Source organism: Bos indicus, chromosome 2 (genome assembly GCF_029378745.1).
Source record: "Bos indicus isolate NIAB-ARS_2022 breed Sahiwal x Tharparkar chromosome 2, NIAB-ARS_B.indTharparkar_mat_pri_1.0, whole genome shotgun sequence".
NCBI lineage: Eukaryota > Metazoa > Chordata > Mammalia > Artiodactyla > Bovidae > Bos > Bos indicus.
The window spans coordinates 79744440-79771471 of record NC_091761.1 but is presented as its reverse complement, the minus strand read 5'-3'; the positions used below and the strand labels follow the sequence as shown (position 1 = coordinate 79771471).

At 41.2% G+C, this 27032-nt stretch overlaps 1 protein-coding gene across 4 annotated transcripts in view; it reads right to left on the bottom strand.

Moving 5' to 3' along the window:
- Positions 1-27032, bottom strand: part of MYO1B (myosin IB) — a 199171-nt gene that overhangs the window by 135191 nt on the left and 36948 nt on the right. For all 4 annotated transcript variants that reach the window (XM_019974173.2, XM_019974180.2, XM_070769490.1 and 1 more), the window contains exon 3: positions 9408-9523. In XM_019974173.2, the coding sequence (XP_019829732.2) occupies positions 9408-9523 (116 nt within the window). The remainder of the gene's footprint in view (positions 1-9407; positions 9524-27032) is intronic.

The window sequence follows — 27032 nt, the reverse complement described above, 5'->3', positions numbered from 1 at the left end:
GTGTTCTTGTCACCATCTCCAACACCATTTATTTTCTTCTCTGGTTTATTGTCTCTCCCCCTGCTAGGATATAAGCTCAAAAAGGCTGAGATTTTTGCCTGGTACCTGCACTCATGCCTGGCACATGACAGGCACTCAATAACATCTGCTGAATCACTGGATCAACACTGTTCCCTCTGCTGGGAAAATTATATCCTGGCCCTAAATGCTATTCCTTATCTATGCAGCTAACTCATTCTTCAAAAATCCTATTGTCCCATCCCCCCGCCCTCAGGCAGGGCTTAACACCTTCTCCCTGGCATGCCCACAGAACTTTATCCATGGGGGACCACACTCAAGACACCTGCAGACAGGGGGCACTATTGATAACTATGCTGGAATGACAGGCTGTCAAGGGCAGGCCAGAACACATGGTCACTCTGATCTCCCACCTTTTGCATGGCGGTTCTATCTCTTGCGTATTCATTTACTTCCTGGTATGTCTCCCCCACTTGGCTATAAATCCTTCAGGGACAAATCATCTCTGTATCCCCAACACCTCACACATACTATGGATGCTTAATAATGCTGAGTGAATGAATGAACCATCGCTTCTGCTTGGGGATTTGGAACCCTGAGACAGGCTGGAGCAGGGAAGACAGCACACCTAGACAGTGGGCACAGCAGCAAGCACCGCCCCCACCCTGGGGTGGGGAGGGGATGGTCCTCCAGGACCCACTCCCCTTGCAAGTATTTCTGTCCCATGACAGCCCTGGGGCCCTGTCTCCTAAGAGTGGTTCTCCTAAGTGCCTTACTGAACTCTGTTTCTATTACCGTTGATTTTGTTGACCTCCCCCAGAACAGACCAGTATTTGCTGACCCCTGTTTAGACAAACTCCCACACAGTTCCCTTTGCCCCACCCATCCGGTCCAATGGTCACACAAGTCCCAACAACAGGCCACAGCAGTGAGTATTATTTCAACAACAAAGGGGGGACCCCTCCCCACCCTCTGAACACAACCTCTCCAGACAGCACTCCTCGAGTGTGTTCTAACAGTAGATGAAGTGTTATATTATTAACTCCTATCAGGGCTGAGGCCTAAGGTGAAATGGATCTCTTCCAGAATGTTGTAGGATTTCTCAGGGCCTGTCAAAGTCCTGTAACATTCTGGCGGGAAGCAGCCTATTTTGCTAGGAATTAAATTTTTCCCTTTAATATTACATACCATTGAAATAATCATGTTTGTTGGTATGAATATGTGCTTAGCTGGCTCAAAGAATCACCTTTTCAACATAAACTTTCTTTCATGTCTGAGATATGCATTTTCTAAAGAGTGATAAAAATTTTAATTAGGGATCTAGAAATTAGAATTCAGAGACTTTGCAGACATACAGAAACACTTTTCATTAATAAATGTATCCTTCTATCACAATTCTCATGGTAAAAACATCACAGTTATATAGAACCTAAGCTTTCTGACTTTAATTTTAAAAGGTTCATAAACTATAAGAGAAATTAGCTTAGGTCAATTTCTGCTAATAATATATGTTCTAAAAGACACTATTTTGAAAATAATTCCCATAAAGCGATAGAGAATAAAAGTTTGAGTTAAAGGCAGGAAGTTCAGATCATGGAGCTTCGTAAAAGCTGATTTAGTGAGAGGCCCAGGAAGCTTCCATTTAACATCTGTCCTTCACCACCACAGGGTATCACACTGCTTAAATAAACCAGTCTTTCTACATCAAGAAAGTTTTTCATCCACCGTTGTCCAGAATCCAACAAGTATATGCCAAGACAAAGCAAACGTGGTGACTGCCTTCTGCTTATTTTGACCCAAGACAGTCACACAGCAAGGGAAAAGGGCAATTTTAATGATTTTTAAGATATGACATTCCATATGAGTTGTTAAGGTATTCAAACTAGAGAGTAAGATGGAGCTCAGGTGCTCCTGAGCACAAGTTACTCATGTGGATTAGAGACCTAAGCAGATACAAACCCTACCAGATCACAACCAATGGCCTACTGACTTAAACTACCTGAGAGAACATGGCTTAGAGGTGCTTTACAAGAATAGTATTTAAATTCATTTTGTTTTTCATAAGAGTTTCCCTTCCCTTCCTCTTCCCTTTTCCCCTTGAACGGATGGTTTGAACAACATCGGTTTCTGTACACTTAAGTTTGAGGATTGTCTCCTTCATGATGACAGAAATTTTATTGGCTTTGTTCACAGCTATATCCCAGTGCCTAAAAGAGAGCCTGGTATATGGTAAGCTCTCAATAAACATTTGCTCAGTAAATGAGTAACTTTCCTAAAGCAATAACCAGAAAGAATGCTAGATGGGAAAGCACAAAACCCTTTTCTGAAAGTGGTTTTCCAGAAGGGACTGAATCAATGAGAGGCTCACCTATTTCAAAAGGAAAATTAGGGAAATAATACAAAAGCCTCATGACAGGACATCACATCAACATTTTCTCTTGTTCTCTATCTTTCTCCCTCTTCCTCTCCTTCCCTTCTCCTTCTCTCCATCTCTCGCCTTGATAAAGTACCTTAAACCCAGTTGTAAAAGCAACCTCTATTAGAATCAGGCTCTAGTTACCATAAGACTTCTCCAAACAAATAAATTTTTACTCACAATATTTTAACTCTGCTAAGGAAAATACTGGTCACAGAACAGGGACAATGCCTGGGGCTTCTGCCCTAAACTCTATCCTAAGTCCTGGACATGCAACCACAGCACCAGCACATTGTGAGACACGGTCAGAAATGTTCTTTCTAATATGAATCTGGTTCACCCTGAAAGGAGTACAGGATTAACAAGGACTCAAAATCCACAACATCTTTCTAGCAACACCATTCTCTAAGCACTAATATCTAGCCCTACAAATTCAATCATCATAAAATTAGGGATCACAGGTTCCCTAGAGACGTCTGGAAAACTGACAGGAACACGTCTACATCCTCCCATTAATCACTTGTCCCTTTTTAGGTGACAGTAGCCAGAAATTTTTCAAGGCCTTAAGATATTTTTCTCAGTTTTTAAAATGTGTTGCAAGCTTTTCCATTTACCAGAATGCAAAGACTGCTTCCTTCAAATAGTGCTTGAAATGCCTATGTAATATGACCACCGTATTATACCTCAGTCTGAGAAGGACACATTTCAGCTTGCTCCGGGGTTGCAACCACTGAGAGGGGTAGGTGGTGGGGTACTTTTCCTTCTAGAGGCATGTTCCCTTCCCTAGACACTGCATAAAATTAGATAGTAAGTGCTCTACATCAGGAATAAATTGAACACTCAGTGTTGAAGAGCACTATAAAAATACTTTAGTCTACTTTATTGTAAAAATGAAAAAAACTTCTCATTATACCACATGAAGTTTTGAATAAACTCTGCAAATAGCCTTCCAAGAATAGTTTGATTTCCTTGAATTGTCAGAGATAATACAGGCAAAATGTAATGAAACATTATTTAAAACCTCTTTTGTACTCAAGTAATGGAGCTCTTAAGAGAAAAGCATTGTGAAAGCCATGGAGATGGACAGAATAAAATTCCTGATCTATAGAAGCTTCGGTCTCATTAAGGAGGATGATGCTGCAACACAATTAGCCACAGTAAGAAAGGTGGTGTGTAAGATCATATGAGTGGTTCCAAGAATTCAGAGGCAGGGAAAGTCACCAGTGGATCAGTCTAGGGCTGATCAAGCCTTTAAGACAGAACCTAGGAGACAGGCAGGATGTTAACAGTAGAGTTGGGATATGAGGTGGGAGACGTAGAAAGGAGAAGACATGGAAACCTGTGACTCCAGAAGGCATGTAGTGGTGTTTAGACTGGAGAGGAGGACTGAGGCTGGACTGGCAGGAGCCTGAACAATAAGCCAAGGAACTTGAAGTTCACACAGATAGTAACAGGGACCCCAGGGGGTTTTCTGATTTTACAAAGATCCATCTGAGGGTGATAAACCCTATCTAGTGCTGCAAGGTTAAAAAAAAAAAAAAAAAGCAATAACCCAAGAACAGGCCAGCTGATTTGGTAATTAACATACCAGAAAGCGTATGTCGCCACGGTAGTCTGAGTGGAGGGAGTGACCAGTTCAGTCATCCCCCTTATCTCTCCCCTATCATTCTTCCCCATCTCTCAGGTTTGGCCTTTGAGGCAGTTCTCCATGAACAGAGTTACTAAGTGGTCTAAAATGTAGCAAGTCCTCCCTGGGATATTTAAGGAAAATTCCTTATACACAAAAACTGTAAAAACCACACTGGAAAGACATGGCTTACACAATTAGAAAGGTAAACAGTATCATCTATGCAGAGCCAGCCACCCAATGTTATCAGGCTTGAGGTATAGCTTCAAACATAAAGGGGACAGGAATTCAAAGAAGGAGGGGAAAGAAGAGATTATGACACCAGAAAACCATTTTTGGCTTTTTTTTCCTTCCCCCCCCCCCATTACTTCTATTATTTATTTTTTCTTATTAGAAAAGCAATGCATGGCTCTTACATAAAAGAACACCAAACGAGAAGAACATTAAAAAATATCCATAATACCACTCAATAGAAACAATTAGCCTTTTCATACAAATTCTTCAAAATCCTGTCTTACGTATATTTATTGTATATATGTACATGTGGTGTGTTAGTCTTATCGTTCAGTTGTGTTTGACTCTGCAATCCCATGGACTACAGACCTCCAGGCTCCTCTGTCCATGGGAATTTCCAGGCAAGAATAATGGAATGGGTTGCCATTTCCTTCTCCAGGAGATTTTCCGATCCAGGGATCAAATCCGGGTCACCCGCATTTCAGGCAAATTCTTCACTGTGTGAACCACCAGGAAAGTGCTATATATGTACATATGCTTCCATAAATTAGGTAACAGTGCTTGTAATTTGTCTGTGTTGTTGTTCAGTCACTAAGTCGTGTCCGACTCTTTACGACTCCGTGGACTACAGCACGCCAGGCTTCCCTGTCCTTCACTATCTCCCAGAGTTTGCTCAAACTCATGTCCACTGAGTCAGTGATGTCATCCAACCATCTCATCCTCTGTCACCCCTTTCTCCTCCCGCCTTCAATCTTTCCCAGCATCAAGGTCTTTTCCAATGATTTGTCTGTAGCTAACTATAATTTATAAAAGTGATTGATGGTCATTTATAACTAGCAATTAATTTACTTCATTTAACCCCTTATTCAATGGCACCTCACTCCAGTACTCTTGCCTGGAAAATCCCATGGATGGAGGAGCCTGGTGGGCTGCAGTCCATGGGAATGCTAAGAGTCGGATACGACTGAGCGACTTCACTTTCACTTTTCACTTTCATGCACTGGAGAAGAAAATGGCAACCCACTCCAGTGTTCTTGCCTGGAGAATCCCAGGGATGGGGGAGCCTGGTGGGCTGCTGTCTATGGGGTCGCACAGAGTCGGACACGACTGAAGTGACTTGGCAGCAACCCCTTATTCATGAGTTAAGAAAACATTTTTTAAAAGGAATATAGATAAGAAGCCACTGTTTATCTTCATTTTATTCATTTATACATTTCCGCTCTCTGAAAGTCACATACTTATGTAGAATGTAAATATTTTTCAGTTGTCTGACACTTAAGAAAGACCATTTCTGGACACCTTCAAAAACACATTGAGTTATGAGGGAAATATCTGGACAGTTTTGCAGACTAACAGTGAACAACAGATCAAGAGAAACTTCAAATAAAATATGAGGCAAATTAATCAGCAATTTTCAAGGGACATGGTTTGAGCAGCTGCTTAAGTTATTTTTTATTCAAACTGGAACCAAGTTCCTGAAGTAGTTATCATTAGAATGCATCAAAAGCTTAAAGTCATCTTATCTTCTTATACCACAAAGATCCTCTCTTTGTGGATCCTATCTCTGAAAAGGTCAGGTTGGGTTTTAGCAGGGAAACTAGAAAGCACTAACTCTGTTTCAAATGCTGTCAAAGATGGACATTCACAAAGAATAATGAAGGAAAATGCATTAAAGTAAGTGGAAATGTCCCACCATGGAGGAGAAAACGGTAAGGAAGAGCTTGTCAGAATGTTGGAAATGTGTCCCACGTATTATAATAATTATTATACTTATCACTGTTAATAGCAGCAGCTGTCCATTACAACGGATTCCCTGATAAGCACTGTATTTATATCAGATAATTGTATTTTCTAAATATCTTCTAGATAGTTATCCCTCACAAAAATCCTATGAGTTATTTTCCCATTGTATGCAGCCAATTAATTTCTGAGTTGATGTTTTTTTTTCAAGTAACTTGCTCAAGGTTACAGAGTTTATAATGGGAAAACTGGGACTCAAACCAAATCTTGATCAATGTATTTTGAACACTTACTTTCAGGTGCTAAGCAAATTACGGTGAGCAAAAGCTGGTAAGGCAGGTAAAGCTGACAGGAATCAAATAACGTCCGAAAGAAATGTTTAACTGTAACTGTGACAAGAGCAATAGATCTGACTTTGGCAAGGATAGGGTCTAATGCAATCTAAGATCTAAAGAACAGGAGTTGCCTTGGGGGAAAGGGAGAGGAAAAGCATTCCAGGCAGAAGGCACAGAATGTGCAAAGATGACCTGATGGTGGGAAGGAATGTGCTGAGGACTGAAAAGTGAGGTGGGGAGGGAGCTGTGATATGAATCTAGCGATTTCAGATTTAATAGGTGAGATTGTACCTTTCACCCCACATACAATGTTTTATGTTTCTGTTTAGTTGTTAAGCTGCGTCCAGCTCTTTTGTGACCCCATGGACTGTAACCCGCCAGGCTCTTCTGTCCATGGAATTTCCCAGACAAGGATACTACAGCGGATTGCCATTTCCTTCCCCAAGGAATTTTCTCGACCCAGGGAACAAACCTGCATCTCCTGCACTGCAGGCGGATTCTTTACCACTGAGCCACTAATTTACAGAGCATGGCAAAAATATCTTATCTTTATCACAGGCACTCTGGGAATTTATTGCCAGTGTGGTATTTTTCCCTTGGGGATAAAAGGTGAATTCAGGTAAGCAGTGCTATGTAGCCTCTTATAAGAATCTTTAGGAGCAGGTATAAAAAATGGATATTCCAGGGCATGAATTTCTGTGTTCTAGAATATACATCTAGCACACAACTAAACAACCCCAAAGTGGAGATTTCAGCTGCAAATGGAAGAAATGGCATGCAGTCTCTGGAGGCAAACCGAGGCACAGCGAAGTTATCCTGGAGAGCTCAGAATGCAGGAACATAGGCAACCCAAGGATGGCAGAATAAAACTGCAGAATAACAGGCCTAATGTGAAAATGACAGAATGTATTTCCAGCTGAGAGGCACGGCAGGTAACTATTCTCACATCCCTGCTCCCCAACCCAGAGCTGGGTGGCTTTGATAAATGGCTGATTATTCTGAGACAATTTCCCCTCTCAGATGGCGCCAGAGGTAAAGACCCCATCTGCCAATGCGGGAGATATAAGATACACAGGTTCAATCCTTGAGTTAGGAAGATCCCCTGGAGAAGGAAATGGAAACCCACTCCAGTATTCTTGCCTGGAAAATCCCATGAAGAGAGAAGCCAGGTGAGCTACAGCCCACAGGATCACAAAGAATTGGACACGACTGAAGCAACTTAGCACACACATATGCACACACTATAGTACCTACCTCACAGAATTATTTTGAGAATGACATGAGTTACAATACACTTCAAGTATTTAGAGAAGTACTTGCACACAGTAAGTATTCAATAAATACAAGCTATTACTACTAGTATTATTAATGCTATTACTGTAAAAGGCAGTAAGCAGTTAAGGAAAGGAAAACACCTGCAAATATATATCTAAGACAATGGCTTCCTAGGTGGCTCAATGGTAAAAGACTCCACCTGCCAATGAAGGAGATGTTGGGAACATCCCCTGGAGGAGGAAACGGCAACCCACTCCAGTATTCTTGTCTGGAGAATCCCATGGACAGAGGCAGGTAATAGTCCATAAGGTCATAAAGAGTCAGCCACAACTGAGTGACTGAACGCATGCGCGTGCACACACACACACACGCGCACGCACGCACAACACAACAGGTCCTCAAACTTGCAAATACCTCTGAATCACCTGGAAAGCTTGTGTAAAATGTAGATTCCTGGCCTACTAGAGTAAGGCTTACGAAACTAAATTTCTCCTAAGCTCCTGGCACAATATTGATATAGCTGATCTATGCACTTAAGAGGCATGACTTGAAGGCTGAGAACTTAAAACAAATCTTAAGGCATCAAATAAGGTATTTCCTTGTAGGGACTTATAAAGAGAACTTTATCAAACAAATTTCAGATTTTATTTTTGCTAAGGCAAAATGAAACAAATTCACTTACAAAATATACTCCTAAGGAGCAAACTGAATAATCAAAATCTACTTGATTGGTAAAATACAGTGTTTAGTTTTAATAACCACTCCCACAAATTATTTAAATCTTTAGTTTCAAACAGTTCAAAAATATTACTGTATGCTCCACTATCAAAAAAAAAAACCCAAAAACCTAAAATCAGTATCTGGACAGTAGTGTGCATGTTCTTTAATTATCAGATTTATTTTCTAGTAAAAATAATAGAGCCCATCTTCAATCATACACAAAAAATTCTTTTCTGCTAGGACACAACTAAAACTCTGCAGATTCTCTGACTTTAGCTCAGGGTTTCTCACTAGGTAACTAGTGTAGATTATTGGTTGGTTGGTTTTAGTCACTAAGTCATGTCCAACTCTTGTGGTTGGTTTCAGTCGCTAGGTCATGTCCAACTCTTGCGACCCCCTGGGCTGCAGCCTACCAGGTTCCCCTGTCTGTGGGATTGCCCAGGCAAGAATGCTGGAGTGGGTTGCCATTTCCTTCTCCAATTATAGATTATTACTTACGGGAATTATTTACAACAAGTGACCTTCTCAGAAAAATCAAACAAGTGACTAACTTCAAGGAAGGTGAAATCATTGGCCTAATGCACACATCTGGTGAACAATGTCCATGAAGATTATAAACTGAAGGTATTATGTATTTCTTTTTCTCAAAACCCATTACACAATCCAACACCTGGAATCTTTCTTGACCCAACAAAGGCATGGAAACACTGCTTGGGCTGTTTATAATAACAAACAATACACATTCCTGTTTTATTTGCAAAAATAATTAGCAGCAGCTGCTACTTACACAGAATTTTTAACAGAAAATACTTTACATACTGAAACCAAATACTTCAGGACTTAAAGAGCCTGAGGACAAATGAAGTCTTCTTTTTTTTTAATTTAAAATAAGCTGTAACAATTAGCTTCTATGTTCCTTCATCTGATTTTTAAAAATGACTAATAACATTTTCCTGAGACTCAAAGGAAACAGCTGGACACATCTGTCAACTCAACATCCCTGGAGTGAAAGAGAAACTTGATACTTTAATACCATACTTACATATGAGGGCTCAGTTCATAGAAATTTCTGTTCCTGTAATCTTCCACTTTCTCTGGTGAATAAATGGGCAATGACCGGTATGGGTTAACGGATATAACCACACTTCCAATGTATGTCTGCAAAAGAAAGAATAAAATACAACCATTTTACCATCTTAAGTCTTAGTGTTGCATGGCTTTATCCTTTTAAAAACACTGGTTCTACTATACTCCAGTATAAAATAAAAAGTTTTAACAGTGGTACATCCTGAAAATAATTTCAAAATTTAAAAAATAAAAACACTAGTTCTACTGCCTGATCATTTTGTACTTTTCAAGAACACTTTACATCTCTGAAGATAGATGGCCGATAATGTTTATTTTGCTGATACAGGAAAGCACAGATTTATACATTGAAAAAAGCTTTCAAAATAAATCTCTAGATTAACTCATGATCCTGAATAAGAGTCCTCCACAACCGTCATACTTGCCAAAAATTTCGTCACCGACCACAGCTAATTGTCAGCAAGACTATGCTTTCCTGGATTCCAGCTACAACTGGTGCTTCCCTCTCTCATCTTTATCCTCCAATTTCAGTCTATAGTGACCCAGGCTTCCCCTCCTCCATGCCTACACCCATACCTATCCAATGGGACCTTGACTTTGGCACTGCCCTTTCATAGTCTGTCCATCTCTACAATGGGCTCAGACCACATATAACTCAATATCAGAGTTACAGCTTTCCCTTGGGCATCTTGCTTGGAGAATCCCATTGACAGAGGAGCCTGGCGGGCTACATTCCATGGAGTCACACGAGTCAGACACAACTTAGTGACTAAACCACCACCACCACCACTCAAACAAAATAATTTCATATTACATCTAATGGACTTCAATATCAGAATTGAAAAGTACTTGCTGAAAGAGTACATTTCATGTTGAATTTAAATTTAATGTAGAATTTAAATGTACTTTCAGAAGGATCCATGCTGTTATCTTAGCAGACAGTAAGCCTCTCACACTGCAAACCATAACATTATTTATGTTTCTTTCCATTTCTATCTTAAATTCTCAGCAGCAAGAACAGAGTTGGGTTAGGTCACTTTGCACAAAGACTACCACAATGCTGCAAGCAAAAGTTACTTAACTGTAACTCATCTTAGCAGTTTCCTTTTTCCTTTCAGTTTTAACATTATAAAGATGGCAGGAAGGGGGATGCTAACAAAAAAGATGTCAGTTATGAAAAGGTTTTTAAAGAAAAAGATAAAAAAAGAAAGAAGAAAAAGCTCACTTCCAACTTCCCCACCTTTCTAGGGTCAAGCAGCAAAAGGTGACATTTTTAGGCCAACAAGTTTTTCCAGTACTGTCACCACTGGATTCAAGGAGACTGTTAGATCTTTCTAGAAAATTAAACAGAATAGAAAACAGAACAGTAAAAATGTTCTGATCTTTTTTTCAAAACGTGGGTCACAATTATTTTAATTATAAAAGCCTTTTCCCCCAACCTGGAAAACGGAACAGGTCACTTTTATATCTATTTTCATCCTATAAGGTCGGAGAAGGCAATGGCACCCCACTCCAGTACTCTTGCCTGGAAAATCCCATGGATGGAGGAGTCTGGTAGGCTGTAGTCCATGGGGTCCCTAAGAGTTGGACACGACTGAGTGACTTCACTTTCACTTTTCACTTTCATGCATTGGAGAAGGAAATGGCAACCCACTCCAGTGTTCTTGCCTGGAGAATCTCAGGGACAGGGAGCCTGGTGGGCTGCCGTCTATGGGGTCGCACAGAGTCGGACATGACTGAAGTGACTTAGCAGCAGTAGCAGCAGCATCCTATAAGAATACAATCTTAGCAAGAGCAGACAAGACTGCTGCTGTAAAGAAAGACTCTCAGCTCCCACGCAATTAGGGTGCAGGGTGTCTATTTCCCAGTAGAATGGGAAAGAATAGAGATCTCTTTCAGTGAATATTCAGGACTAATCTCCTTTAGGATGGACTGGTTGGATCTCCTTGCAGTCCAAGGGACTCTCAAGAGTCTTCTCCAACACCACAGTTCAGAAGCATCAATTCTTCAGCGCTCAGCTTTCTTTATAGTCCAACTCTCACATCCATACATGTGCTCATTCCTATCAGACTTCTGTACTGCACTGGCACTCCACCTGGTCCCTCTGTCCCAAAAGGGCTCACAGAGCAATACCTACTGGAATCCAGAGCCTGTTCTTCTATTCAGCTGATCACACCAAAAAGGACTCCTTCACATAATGCCAAAGACTACTTCCCAATTAGGTTCTATCTACCTTCTCCACCAGGGGCAAGTCTGGTTCTCATTACCCTCAGTGGATGGATGGATGGATGGATGGATGTGATCAATCCATGTCCTTTTTCACTCCATGTAACCAACCTCCTAGCAATCCTAGCTTACCATCTCCATACTCCCAGCCCTCAGCACCCCGAGTTCTGAAGCGTGCACATCACCGGACACGGAAGGCCCCCTCCACTCTCACCATCCTATAGACCCAGCCTCTGACGTCTAAGAGGGAAGAGAGAAGGGAAGGGAAAGGAGTGGGGAGAAAAGGCAAAGGGAAGAGGTAGAAGAAAGGCGCTACCTTTCCACAAATGGCACGTTCAATTATCAAGTTTATCTCTCACTTCTCAAGGGCAGACATTAAACCAAGAATGTACAAACATTCCTACGTCAAAACAATCTCATACTTCAGATATCTCTAGAATTCCAGAACAGGCGCCTTGTAAATACCCAAATAATACTCAAAAGAGAGCTCCTCCTGTGATGACAGGGAAAACTGAAATCTTTACTGGAGGCCAGGCACCCCACAGGCTCCACTCTCCAGACCACAATCCGGAATCCAGAGGAAAGGGCCCAGACAGACAAATAGCACAAGGACCAAGCATTTAATTCTATAGGAAAGTTCTTCCAGAACCTCATCCTCAGAGATTCTATTTCAACTCTCTAGAGAAGGGCCAGAGAAGGCAATGGCACCCCACTCTAGTACTCTTGCCTGGAAAATCCCATGGATGGAGGAGGCTGGAAGGCTGCAGTCCATGGGGTCGCTGAGGGTCGGACATGACTGAGCAACTTCACTTTCACTTTTCACTTTCATGCATTGGAGAAGGAAATGGCAACCCACTCCAGTGTTCTTGCCTGGAGGATCCCAGGGATGGGGCATCCTGGTGGGCTGCCATCTATGGGGTCGCACAAAGTCGGATACGACTGAAGTGACTCAGCAGCAGAGAAGGGCCAGGCATTCGCATCTTTAACAGTCTCCCCAGAAAAAGAACCAAGTAACCAAGGTTAAAAACACTGCTTGATGCCTTCACCCTCAGGGCTCAAAGGACCAGGTTTTACTTTCAAACACAGCTGCGTTGGCCTGTCTTATACTATTTTACCTTCCCCTTTAAATCGTCCTATGTAATTAATTCCATGAACACTTCAAAAAGAAAAGAAAATTCTCCCAGCTTCAGTTACTTTCATCTTAGCCACGTTTATAATAAACTCAGCATATGGCATCTCAGTACACTACAGAGAAACAGCAGCTTCACCTGTAAACTGGGGCCTTCCCATGGCAGTATGTTTCAAACGTTTGACTATGACTCAGCGTAAAAAATATTTTCATGACAACCAAGTACTTGTGCTTGAATGTATATTTACATACACATGCATGTAGACATATGCATGAAATAAAAATTTCACAAAACAGTAAATATCCTTATCATATGCAATGTACTGATATTCTTTGTTCAACGCTATTCATTTTCATTACAAAATGTTTTAAAACTAAATGGTTTTCATCACTTAAAGGCTCAATCTTGCAGTTTAAAAAATACTGCTAACTGAGCACTTCATTTTTTTTAGCTGTCGATGGCTTTGAGATGCCATTGAAAGCTATGAACCTTCTCTCTCCAAAAAACATACATGTAATATGCACATAGAGTTTGCATACAGTTGATATACCAGATTACAAGTTCCCACCCTAAGGAAAGAAACAACAGCCACTAATGGAAAAAGAGAGACAGAGGGAAAGGGGGAAAAGGGAGAAAAGCAAAGAAAAAAGAAAAGGAGTAAGAAGTGGTCAAAATAATTCTAAAAGTATAAAAGTGAAGAGTCATTTAGAATAAGAGCCAATAGCTCAGCTCAGTTGGCCCTGAGTGCTTTATTACAGCACTGAGTCAGAACACAGCCTAACAGTTAAGGGCCAAAATGAGATAGACAGTATTCTGTTTCCGTTGACAAGGACACATGTAATACATTTCGGAAAGATATCTAACCAGAAACACTTTTTTTTCAAGTTAAAAGGGAAAGCCTTTTTACAGTTTTAATATTTTGTGTGTCTCAACTATGCAGAACTGTATACATATTCTTCCACAAGGCCAGGTTCACGAAACGCTAGCAAACATACAGAACAGTCACAAAGGTGTCACATCTTCATATCATAGTTCTTCACAGTGCAACAATAAGATCTTTAGAAGCCCTAACCCTGAAAGCTTATATTTCAATTCCACATATGAAATTGAAAATAAAACTATAAATAAACCATAAATACCATAGGAAATCCTATAGTGACTTCTTTTCACCATGATGATTACTTGGAGGCTTCTTTTCAAATATCAGATTCTTCCAAAATATTTTTGAAGCCCCTGTTCTGCTGAGGCTCTAATTTGGCATCCCATATGTCAGCTTCTTCCTTTCTTCAGAACGAATTTTAGCCATTTATTTACAGTCACCGCAGTTTCTTAAAAACTCACCCCAACAGTTATTAAAGTTTCTTGTATATAATATACACTGAAGCACCTTTTTACTAAACTCTTCCTAAATCACCATGAGACAGAAATGAAGTCTCCATCTCAATGTCCTTAACAACGGAGCACAAAGAAGTTAAGTGGTATGACCACATTATCTAACAAAAGTGGAATCAGGACAAGGAGCCAAGAATCTGTTCTCTTTTCATGAGAGCACACAGTCCATGCTGCTGTCAGGCCTGGGAAGCTCTGGCAAAAAGTGGCCAAGAACACCTCATCACAGGAACTTGTGTTGTACAGTGCCTTACAACAGGGTCTTCACCTTTGTATAACAGAGTGACTCTGTTGGGCAGAAGCCTCTTTCTGACTATCTGAGGAATGGAGACATCCTTACACCACCAGAAATAAACAAAGAAGAAAAGGGGAGAGAAGATTTTCTAGTTACAGGAAAATTTTGTATCTCAACGGAAAAGAATTTTTTTTCATGTTTATTCCAGCACATAAAGTTGTGCCTACGTCTTGAAGAAACGCAAGACACTGTGTCACAATCATCCTTTTAACTTGAGAGAAACGAATCAGCAAGGTGGCAATGGAACAGGTCATGTTTATTTAAATAGTTCACTTAATGCTAATTATTTAGTCTAAAATTTCATCAAAAAATATTCAAGAATATGTTGGAGTTCTCCAAGTCCTAGTCTCCAAGTCATGTTATTTTCACCTCTAAAGTAATAATAGTTCAAATCCAGAAGGGGTCAGGACTCAAATAAAGTAAAAATAACCTTTCACAAGGCTGCACAACCACATGGTCTTGACTGAATTTAGGCTACAGCGTTTAACAAGTAAGCGGCAAATTTTTCAAGAGCCTTCTTTATGCAAAATATCGTATTAGGCACAGTGAAAATGTAAGACACTCCTGTGGCCTATGCCCTGAGGAGGTTATAACAGAGCTTAGGAGGTGAGACTTCTTTATCATAAAACATAAAGTTTAAGGGTTATCCACTCTAGCCACAAAAACAGATGAAATAGGATTTAAGTGATTCTTAGCTAAATGAATGCATTAGTCTTCTTTCTAAAGGAGTGCTTTGGGTTTAAATGAAGGTCACTGTCAACTGCAGAGGTCCAAGAATGTTCCAGAAGTTAGAGGACTTGGGCAGGTCTAAAAGGATGGGCAAAATTCAGATAAAGTAGCATTCCCCCGAATAGTAGCATGAGATTTGGTTTTCAGATCACAGTTGAACCCTCCCCTTTAAAAAATTTTTTTGCTAAGATTGTTGTACGCTTCAAATGTATTTTTTTTTTTAACTATGAATTGCTGGAGACTCAAAGCAGATATCTGCGCACCCAGGTTCAACTTTGGCTCACAAGTGCCAAAAGGCAGAAGTAACTCAAGTGTCCACAGATGGATAAACGGGAAAACAAAATATGGTAGACAGATACAATGGAATATTACTCAGCCTTTAAAAAAAGGAAATTCGACACATGCTATAACAAGGATTAAAACATGGATAGCAACATAAAGCGGAGAAGCCAATGGCACCCCACTCCAGTACTCTTGCCTGGAAAATCCCATGGACGGAGGAGCCTGGTAGGCTGCAGTCCATGGGGTCGCTAGGAGTCGGACACGACTGAGCAACTTCACTTTCACTTTTCACTTTCATGTTTTGGAGAAGGAAATGGCAACCCACTCCAGTTCTTGCCTGGAGAATCCCAGGGACGGGGATTCCTGGTGGACTGCTGTCTATGGGATCGCACAGAGTCAGACACGACTGAAGCGACTTAGCAGAAGCAGCAGCAGCAGCAGCAGCAACATAAAGGCCCACCCAGTCACACTTCAGACAAAGAGAAACAAACAGCTTACCTTGAACAAAGACCTTTTGTGAATAACAGCCTAGAAAATAAGACTGGGATCAAATTGCAGACAGCTTCAAATGTCAGGGTGAAGAGTCTGAGCTTCAGTCTGAAGGCAGTTTTGAAGTAAAAGTCAGTGTGTAGGGTGAAGGGGTTAGATGATGAAACTGACTGAATTTGAACCCAAGTCACCCTTGGCCCATAAAAAAGGCTTCCGAATTGTGGTGCTGGAGAAGATTCTTGAGAGTTCCTTGGACTGCAAGAGATCAGATCATTCAGTCCTAAAGGCAATTAACACCGAATATTCATTGGAAGAACTAATACTAAAGCTGAAGCTCCAATACATTGGCCACCTGAAGCAAAGAGCCAATTGATTAGAAAAGACCCTGATGCTGGGTAAAATTGAAGGCAGAAGGAAAACAGTGTGGGAGAGGACGAGATGGTTGGATGGCATCACCACTCAACAGACATAAACTTGAGCAAGCTCCCGGAGATACTGGAGGACAGGGAAGCATGGCGTGCTGCAGTCCATGGAGGTCGCAAAGAGTGGGACATGACTGAGCGACTGAACAACATCCTGACTTACATATTGAGCTTTATGCTCAGATTCCATGCCATACAACATTACAACACTTCAAATGTTATCTAGCAAAGTTTTTTAGTTTTTATGTGAACCTGGGCGCATTATTGAACCTCTCCAACTGCAGTTTCATCTCTGGACAAGGAGGACAAGACTGGTTCTTCCCCTTGTCCAATCTGAGGGTTAAAAGAGATTGTGTGTCAAAGCACAAACCACAGCACCTGACACACAGCAAGTATTCCATAAATACTATCTACTTTGATTAGGGAAACTCACAGTTTGACTCTACTGGAATCTACTGGCTATTATGGACTCGAGAATCTCAGTTAAATTCATCAGTGAGCCCTATGACACTTATCAAATGGTCTTACCAATGGTCTCTGTATACAGGGAACAGGCGAGTTATCAATATCACAGGGGTGCATGAGGTATGTATGGTCTTAATGAAGTTGGTATGAAAGCCTGAGATACACAAAATGCCTGGATAAGGAAAGCTGGTGGAATCTGCAGCAATGACAACATGCTACTCACTTCACACGGAGGAATTTTCCCTCTTCTTGGGTCTTGGATCTTGGGAATTTGATCACAAGACATTAAAACATTACATGCCACAGCATTTTTAATTTAGACATCTGTCTTAATTGGTTTTTGAAAGACAGTTTGGTCTACCAACTCTTCAGTTCAAAATTATGAAAAGCTGGCTGCCTATGTGAAAAATGATAAACATAAGGTCAATAACAATTAGGCTTCTATCTGGGTCTTATATCAAGAACAATGGAATTCAGTAAGTACACCTCACAAGCCCAGTCTAAAGAACAGATTTGTGGTATAGAAGAATAACAGCCTAATTTTCACAGAGGAAGAAACCGAAGACTTTAGAAGGTTTTAAAAACCTACCGAAGCTCCCACGCTTAGTGGCAGAGACAGTTTCATGCCAACACTCTCACTGGAGTCTGTGATGCGAGAAGAGAGAAGTATGATTTGGTCAGGCTCTGTCAGCTGCTGGGCACAGAGATGCTCTCTAGTTACATCAAGTATAGAGAGTTCTATTATAATAATGACACACTCAAGAACTCCCCGAGGAACCCATCACTGAGCTACCAGAAAAGCTGGGACCCAAGCCCACCCAAGAGTGAGTGTGGATGAGTGTAAGAGTGCATTATAGAATAAAGTAACTTGAGTTTGTGAAGACTTCCTTTCCAGGCCTAGTATCCATGTGCTCATCCCGTGCTCATCCCCTGCTCACGTCTCTGCTTTTTCTGGGCCTGCTACTGACTGATCTTCTCACTTTCTACTCCATAGCTGGCCCACTGCAAAGACTTATTCATAGTTTCTGCCTGTACATGGCCCATCATGGCCTCACTACATCGTGACTGCCAGCCTCTGCTCCTGTTGATATAAATTTTTTTCCAGTACTTCTCAATTCAAAGTTGGAGGAAAGAACCAAGCCCTGTTCATCCTTTTATCTATGCTGTGCCATCAATCACTGGCCTTGGCTTAGCAGGTTTATCAGGTTAGCCTGGCCCCTGTCAGTCTAGTCTGAGACATGCCTTAACCACCATATGATAATCCTTTGTTCTTGGGCTGCCATTTTAGACTATGAATTAAGGAACTATATATGAGTTCTATGCTACACCAAAATACCAACTAAAAACATCACCTCGGGCAGTTTTATTTCAGAGCAGGATAACACAATACTACCTCATCTTCATCGAAATAAACTCTGTAATGAATAAGTATTTTCCAAATATGCACCATTTTTAAGACTCTCTTAATGAAGGTACAGAGTGGTCCCACATTACAGCTTTGCTACCAGCTACAAGTCTTGAAAATAATATGCAGCTAACTGAAAGTAGTAATCCAACAAAAAGGCTTCCCTAGTGGCTCAGTGGTAAAGAATTCACCTGCCAATACAGGAGACTCAGGTTCTATCCCTGGGTCAGGAAGATCCCTTGGAGAAGGAAATGGCAACTCACTCCAGTATTCTTGCCTGGGGAAATCCCATAGACAGAGGAGCCTGGCAGGCTACAGTCCATGGGCCACGAAAGAGTTGGACATAACTTAGAGACTAAACAACAACAATCCAACAAAAACGAGATCTGTATGATGGATACCAAAGAAGGAGGGGCAAGGGGAAAAAGGGAGTGCGGAGAGACAAAGAAAGAGTCAGAGAAGGGGAGAGACAGAAAAATATTCTACTTATAAGAAAATCTCAGGGTCCCAAATCTTGGACTAAAGTCATTCTGGGTTTCTAAGATTTTCTGATGGTCATGGCCCCAACTAGGTATACCGCTTCAACTATGTGTCAAGCACTGGGCTAAAATGTCTCTTAATGTCCAACACAACTCAACAAGATAAGCATCAAGACACGTATATTATAGATGAAAGAACTGACCATCACTCACTTCAATGGTCACAGTGGTTGTGAGTGGCCAAGATACAACCTTGTTCTGTCAGCCCATGCCTGTCCCAATACGCCACATCGTGTCTCACCCTCCACCCCTCCACAACGGAGCTGAATGAAGAAAGGAGCCTCTCCTTAGAAATTAGAATTATCATTAATACCTATCTGTACTACAGATGTAAGAGCAGAAATAAACACATATATAGAAGGGAGGGCTGAATCAGCCACATGAACTGGGCACACGTCTCCCGTGCTGAATTGTTTCCTCTACTCTGTGCTTCATCTTCTTTTTTTAAGATCCTGCAGTGAAAGCACAGACTCTTAACCAGTGGACCACCAGGGAGGAAGTCGCCCTACTCTATGCTCTCAAAGGTAAAGGACCACATGCAGCTGTCCAGTGAACAGGATGAAAATCAATCTCCTCCCAAGATCTTCTCCCATCTTCCAGAGATAAAAACACCATCCTACACGTTGCTGTCACTTTTCTTTGACTAGGGAACACCTAGTTTAGAACTGAACATACTTGTTCCCTGCCACACTAGTTCATGTCACTGCACCACTGAATGCTCACTCAACACACAGCAGGAATACTGATTATCACTTCCATTATCTGCCTGGGTTGTTGAGACTGCCTTGCTCCAAACCCACACATTCTTCAGTATCATATTCAATTATGTTGAACAGCACTCTGCAGGCCGAGAATCCTTCCCTATTAGTGGTATCACTGGTGTGCATGATAACTGTAAAGTCAGCAGGACTATTAGTAAGAACTACAGATCCAGACTTTCTGGGTGTGAATCCCTGCACTTTTACCACTGTGTGATCCTGGTCAGGTTACTTAAGTCTTGCTGAGCCTCTTTCTTCATATGTAAAATGAAGATAGTTTTAAAAGCTACAGTGCCTAAGACTCTAGTAAAACTTAAACACTCTGTGTTAGTCACTCAATCGTGCCCGACCCTTTGTAACCCGCCAGGCTCCTCTGTCCATGGGATTTCCCAGGCAAGAATACTGGAAATTGAAAGTGAAAGTGTTAGTTCCTCAGTCCACACTGGACTCTTTGCGACCCCAAGGACTGTAGCCTGCCAGGCTCCTCTGTCCATGGGCTTCTCCAGGCAAGAATACTGGAGTGGGTTGCCATTTCCTTTTCTAGGGGATCTTTCCGACCCAGGGATTGAACCCTGGTCTCCTGCATTGCAGGCAGATTCTTTACCGTTTTAGCCACCAGGGAATCCCAAGAATACTGGAGCGGGTTGCCATTTCCTTCTCCAGGAGATCTTCCTGACTCAGGAATCAAACCTTCATCTCCTGTATTGCAGTCAGATTCTTTATCGCTGAGCCACCAGAGAAGCCTTAGTCTCCCGCCAAATCAAACTTCAGGTATGACTTCAATCAGAACATTTACATTTAATATATTTAAATATTAAACAAATATATCAAGTACTAGATAGTGCCTGCATGATGAAACAACTCTCTAGGCTTGGCAAATAACAGATAAACATGTGTCCATTTTGCAAGTTTAAAGAGGAAAAATTTTTCCAATCACCAAAGGTTTTAAGAGAGCTTGGACAGGTTGAAACTGGCAAGCTTTTACCAAAAAATAATTGTTTTGAAAAGCATTATAAAACAGTCCAAGAGTTAGACTGTGCTCAGAAAGTAGACACAACAGCCTCGTGACTGTTTTTCACAGCATTAGGAAGCTTTATCTAGCTTCCTAATGCTATGACTCCATTCCAAACATCAAAGCTACACTCCTGAAAACACATGATTTGTTCTTCATGTTTCCTTAACAATCTACCTTTTCAGCTAGCCAAGCAGGCAGTGTATGCTCACTATGAACCCCTCACAAACAGTGAAGTCTAGGCATTTCATTCCACCAGCTCAGGAGTCCCTCCTTCTTCCCCTATTTGGTTAAGGCATGACGGGAGGTGGCATTAAAGAAGGTTCTTGTTTCACACAAATTTGCTGGGTCTGGGTTCTCTGGGAAAGACTGATCCATTTAGATAAAGGAGAACCTCTTACTTCCAACTTTAAAACAAAACAAAATTTTTTCATTTTAAATCAAACTTACATGATCTGGAAGATGACCTACCTAACTAGCATTACTTCTAGAAATGGGACTAGGGTACTGAAATAAGAAAATTACATTTTTATGTTATGTATCCCTATACTACCTGTTTTTTGTTTTCTCAAGAGCATTTGTTATTTTTGTAATTTTTTTCAAGGCTGTTTAAAGGAAATAAAAAAAAAAAAAGCTGGAGAACGTCTAGGTAGCAGGAATAGCACTAAGTGGACATCTGAACTCTGCCAACAACCCTGTGGGCTCAGAAAAGGGACGAACCTCCAATGAGACTGCAGTCCTAGCTTATATCTTGATGGCAGTCTTCTGAGGCCCTGAACAGAGGACCCACCTAAGCCGTCCCACAAAAAGAGTCAGATAATAAATGTACATTATTTTAGGTCACTAAATTTGAGGCAATCTATTCTGCAGCATGAGAAAACTAGTACACCATTTATACCAAATTCTCAGGAATAAATGTTAACCTCAGGAGGTAGGAATTTTCATGTGCATAAATGAAAAGTGACTTTGACACGTCAAATAAATATATAAATGTTAACTAGAATTATTTTCTTTTGCTTTGCAATATTTTAAACCAAATATACTTACATTTAAATATCTTTCATAAGAGCATTGAATCTCATCCTTACAAGGATCCTAATTTTACTACTGACTTCTAAAAATTAAGACAATTTTTACTAGACTTTGAAAGCAGTCTTATCTACAATTAGTTTGACTTAAGATCCTAAAATTGGACTAATTTAAACCTCTATATCTAGATGATCCCCACCTGACAATCAGATAGAAAACAAACTAAATCTACTTGTCAGCATCAAAAATACTTCCTGTCAGAGAATGGACACCTTGGTTCTTTAGTTTCCAAATTTGCCCTGGGCCTTGTTCTTGCCTAAATTGCACCTTTCCTGTTCCTGAACAGAACCACAGTCCTGACCAGTCACCCTAAAAACAGCATCACGTCTGGCTGGGTCTCCTGCATTACCAGTACACCTGAAATCCTGCCACTATCCCATCTGGCTGAGGGCGGGGGCGGGGTGCCAGAAGAAGGTCTGACAAAGGACAGGAAAGAGTACAGCAGAGCAGGGCTCAGGAATGTCACAGCCAGCATTTCCCACCACTGGCTGACCCCACAGCGACCGCTGGAGCACTAGCTTGCCCTGCAGCTGGGCCCAGCCTGCACCATACTCTGCCAAGAGTGAGGAATCAAAGCAAATAGTCTCTGATTCTACACGTTACCCCATCAGACCAACATGCCCTCTATCTGTTCTCACCCGATCCTCCTCCATCCATCTCCAGTGGAACAGTCTTTCGACGAGGACCACGTCAATATCTGGAACTGTCTCAGATTTAGAGACTCTGCTCAACTACAGACAGAGTGATAAACCAACTTCAGCCTTTTAAAATCAGTGTGTGAACCCAACTCAAAGCAAAGAACAGATAATCCTGAAGCATGCATTAATATCTTTCATAAAATACCAGATCCTACTTTTATGAGGATCCTAATTCTAGTACCAGCCTCTAAGATCAAGACAATTTTTATCAAGACTTTCAAAGCAGTCCTTTTACAGCTACAATTCATTGAACATGAGATCCTAAAACTGGACTAATTCAGACTTCGACAGCTAGATGATCCCCATCCTGACAATTCAGATAGAGAACAAACTCAAAGTGCTTGTCAGCACCAAAAACACTTCTTATTCAAAGGAGGGCTGCAAGAAGCATAGCAGATTAAAACAAACAAACAAACAAACCATATGCATCACAGAATAAAAGAAAACTCAGTGACTTCAGGAGCAAAGATTTCAACATAATTTCCCTTAAGTTGATGGACTTCAACTACACCCTTCTCCCCTGGGGCTCCTGTTTACTTTGCCCTGCCTTGAGGAGTTGGCCAGGAGAAAAAGCTTAAGAAGTGTGCCTCTGGGTGCACTTCAAGCTTAGAATTTCAGTAATAAATGCTTCTCACAGGACGTGTCCTTCAGCCTGGTAACAACACGAACCAATAAAGCCACTTCACTACAGAATTCCCTATCAAGCCTGTGGGGCTTCCCTTGTGGCTCAACTGGTAAAGAAACCCTCTGCAATGCGGGAGACCCAGATCCCTGGGTTGGGAAAATCCCATGGAGAAGGGAAAGGCTATGCACTCCAGTCTTCTAGCCTGAAGAATTCCACGGACTGTATACTCCATGGGCTCGCAAAGAGTCCCGACACAACTGAGTGACTTTCACACACACACTAAGCCTGAGGGGCTGACAGCAGAGGGTCTAGTCAGCATCAACTCCTGTATTCAGTAGACTATTTAACCTACTTACACACAATCCACCTATTTTGTTGTTGTTTTTTCTTTAATTTAAATTTATTTTTAACTGGAGGATAATTGCTTTAAAATATTGTGTCGGTTTCTACCATCTAACAACATGAATCAGCCATAGGCATACATATGTCCTCTCCTTCCTGAATCTCCCTTCCACCTCCCAACCCTCCAGGTTGTCATAGAGCACTAGATTTGAGCTCCCTGGATCATACAGCAAATCTCCAATGGCTATCTAATTTTACATATGGTAATGTCTATGTTTCAGAGCTACTCTCTCAATTCCTTCCACCCTCTTCTTCCCCCACCAGCCCTGCCCACAGTCTGTTAACCCATCTACTTTGGAAAAAGCTGACCCTTCCCCAAACCTCAGAGTAAACATTTTCTTAAGCCATTCAGCTCCTTCTGGTCACCTGGCCACAGTCACCTGTGGTGACTTGGATTGAAGAGTATGTGTGACTCAATGGCCTACCCAGAGTTCCAGGTTTACCTGACAGGATCACTAGGGATTATAAATGCTGTAGACAGGTGATCCTGTGAGAACTCTGTGAAGGAAGGGACTATTTCTTACCTGAAGATAGGGTGGTGGCAGGAGGAGGGTGGACGGCAGGATAGAAGAGCATGTACTCAGATCCAGAGCTGCAAAAGCTCTGAGCAAAGCCAGAGTTCTGAAGTCTGAGCCACACAGCCCTCCATTCACGGGCCCCCTTATCAACCACAGTATGAACAAATGATTGTTCAATACGTCTGCATGATGAATCACCCAAGACAATCACACACTTTTACAGAATGAAATAAAGCCAGGAGACTATGAGAGGGACTTAAAAAAAAAAACCCTGCATCTTTCTGGGAAAGAATTAAAAAAAAAAATGAAATGCAAGATAGTAAAATATCGCATGTTATTAACTTGGCCTTTGATACCAGGCTAAACAATTTTGTAGCAAAACCATGAACAAAAGCAAAGCAGAAATATTATCAGAATAAAGGCCAAGAAACAGATTTCCCAAGGATGGTATATACAATTTGTGGGGTTACAGAGGTGGGATGATCAAATTTATTGTCCTGTATTTTTTGTTAATTACAAAACCAATACATGCTTGATTTAACAAATCCTATACTACAGAGGTCTAAAAGAATAATAACTTTTCCCTGTCCTCGTATTCCATCCCCTCCCCCAACTAAAGTCAACATGCTTAAACCCACCCACACTAAAGTTAGCATGGTACTAAAGTTAGCATGCCTTTCTCCTTATTCATACAAATATACAAAGAAATCTGTATGCAGGTCAAGAAGCAACAGTTAGAACTGGACATGGAACAAAAGATTGGTTCTAAATCAGGAAAGGAGTACATCAAGACTGCTGTATATTGTCACCATGCTTATGTAACTTCTATGCAGAGTACATCATGAGAAACACTGGGCTGGATGAAGCACAAGGTGCAATCAAGATTGCCGGGAGAAATATCAATAACCTCAGATATGTAGATGATACCACCCTTATGGTAGAAAGTGAAAAAGAACTAAAGAGCCTCTTGATGAAAGTGAAAGAGGAGAGTGAAAAAGTTGGCTTAAAGCTCAACATTCAGAAAACGAAGATCATGGCATCTGGGCCCATCACTTCATGGCAAATGGATAGAGAAACAGTGGAAACAGTGGCAGACTTTACTTTTCTGGGCTCCAAAATCGCTGCAGATGGTGACTGCAGCCATGAAATTAAAAGACGCTTACTCCTTGCAAGAAAAGCTATGACCAACCTAGACAGCATATTAAAAAGCAGAGAAATTACTTTACCAACAAAGGTCCGTCTAGTCAAAGCTATGGTTCTTCCAGTAGTCATGTATGGATGTGAAAGTTGGACTATAAAGAAAGCTGAGTGCCGAAGAATTGATGCTTTTGAACTGTGGTGTTGGAGAAGACTCTTGAGAGTCCCTTGGACTGCAAGGAGATCCAACTAGTCAATCCTAAAGGAAATCCGTCCTGAATATTCATTAGAAGGGCTGATGCCAAAGCTGAAACTCCAATACTTTGGCCACCTGATGCGAAGAACTGACTCATTGGAAAAGACCCTGATGCTGGGCAAGATTGAAGGCAGGAGAAGGGGACGACAGAGGGTGAGATGATTGGATGGAATCACCAACGCAATGGACATGAGTTTAAGTAGGCTCTGGGAGTTGGTAATGGACAGGGAAGCCTGGCATGCTGTAGTCCATGGGGTCGCAGAATCAGACACGACTGAGCAACTGAACTGAACTGAAAGTCAGCATGCCTTTTCTTTTTATTCATACAAATATACAAACATATGTACATATCATATACCCCCATCTTTGAAAAAGTCATACAACACACATTACCCTATAAGCTATTTTTTTTTTTTTCTTTTTTGCTTAAAATGGAGAATGCCTAGTGTTGGGGAAGAGTCTTAAGAGTCCCTTGGACTGCAAGGAGATCCAACCATTCCATCCTAAAGGAGATCAGTCCTGGGTGTTCATTGGAAGGACTGATGTTGAAGCTGAAACTCCAATACTTCGGCCACCTGATGTGAAGAACTGACTTATCTGAAAAGACCCTGATGCTGGGAAAGACTGAGGGCAGTAGAAGAAGGGGACGACAGAGAATGAGATGGTTGGATGGCATCACCGACTCAATGGACATGGGTTTGGGTGGACTCCAGCAGCTCATGATAGACAGGGAGGCCTGGCGTGCTGCGGTTCACGGGGTCACAAAGAGTCAGACACGACTGAGAGACTGAACTGAACTGAAGCCTCCAATATGACGTGTGTTTAAAGTTACAAAATGAAGGCACAAACATCATGGAAATGATAGGTCCAAAGTATCATGGAAAACATTAATTATATGAATATCTGGAAGCAGAAAGCAATTTTCTGTTTTTGTTTTATACCAGAAAGAACATTCCTAAAATAGTCAGAAAATAAAATTATGTAAGGCTGAAACCCAGACATTTCGTCTGCTAAAGACTCATGAATGTTAATACTTGGCATTTTGTTTAAAAGGAGATTGTTTTATCTTTAGTGGGTACAACAAATCAGGTATTTGAATGCATGTAATGTTCTACTCTCCATCCTATTCTCAATTCACCTGAAAGGGAATTCTGCTTCTCAGAGCCAAAAAGAAAAATGATCAGCCACCTTAGGTTGGGATATAACTGATTTCTCTTATCTCCACCTGAAAGACCAATGTTTAAAGTCTGTCTTTTATTTGCTATCAGACCATACTTTCAATTAAAGCTGCAGGGCCGTGCAGTTTTCCCACCTGAAAGCTGAAGTGCTATAGCCTGAGGAAAGGTGACCCGGGGCCTCAGTGCCCAACCAAACCACACCTTCCCCCTGTTATACCGCAACAGCATTTTATACCTCGTCCACCTGAATCAGCAGTTTACATAACCGCATCTCTGAACTTAGGTTAGTAGCCAGTTAACCAATTAATATTCCAAAGCAGTACCCACATATCTCATTGTTGTTACTGTCAACCTACCCCTATCTCTAATAATCACATCAAGAAAGATGAAAAGTTCAAGTCCCAGATGGTGATTCCTATTTCATTCAGAAATTAATTATCCAAAGTTATCCTCGAAACATGATTGCCTACCTGAAAAGGAAAGCTATATGAGATATAAAATATAGCTTTGCATATGATTTTTAAAATATATTACTTC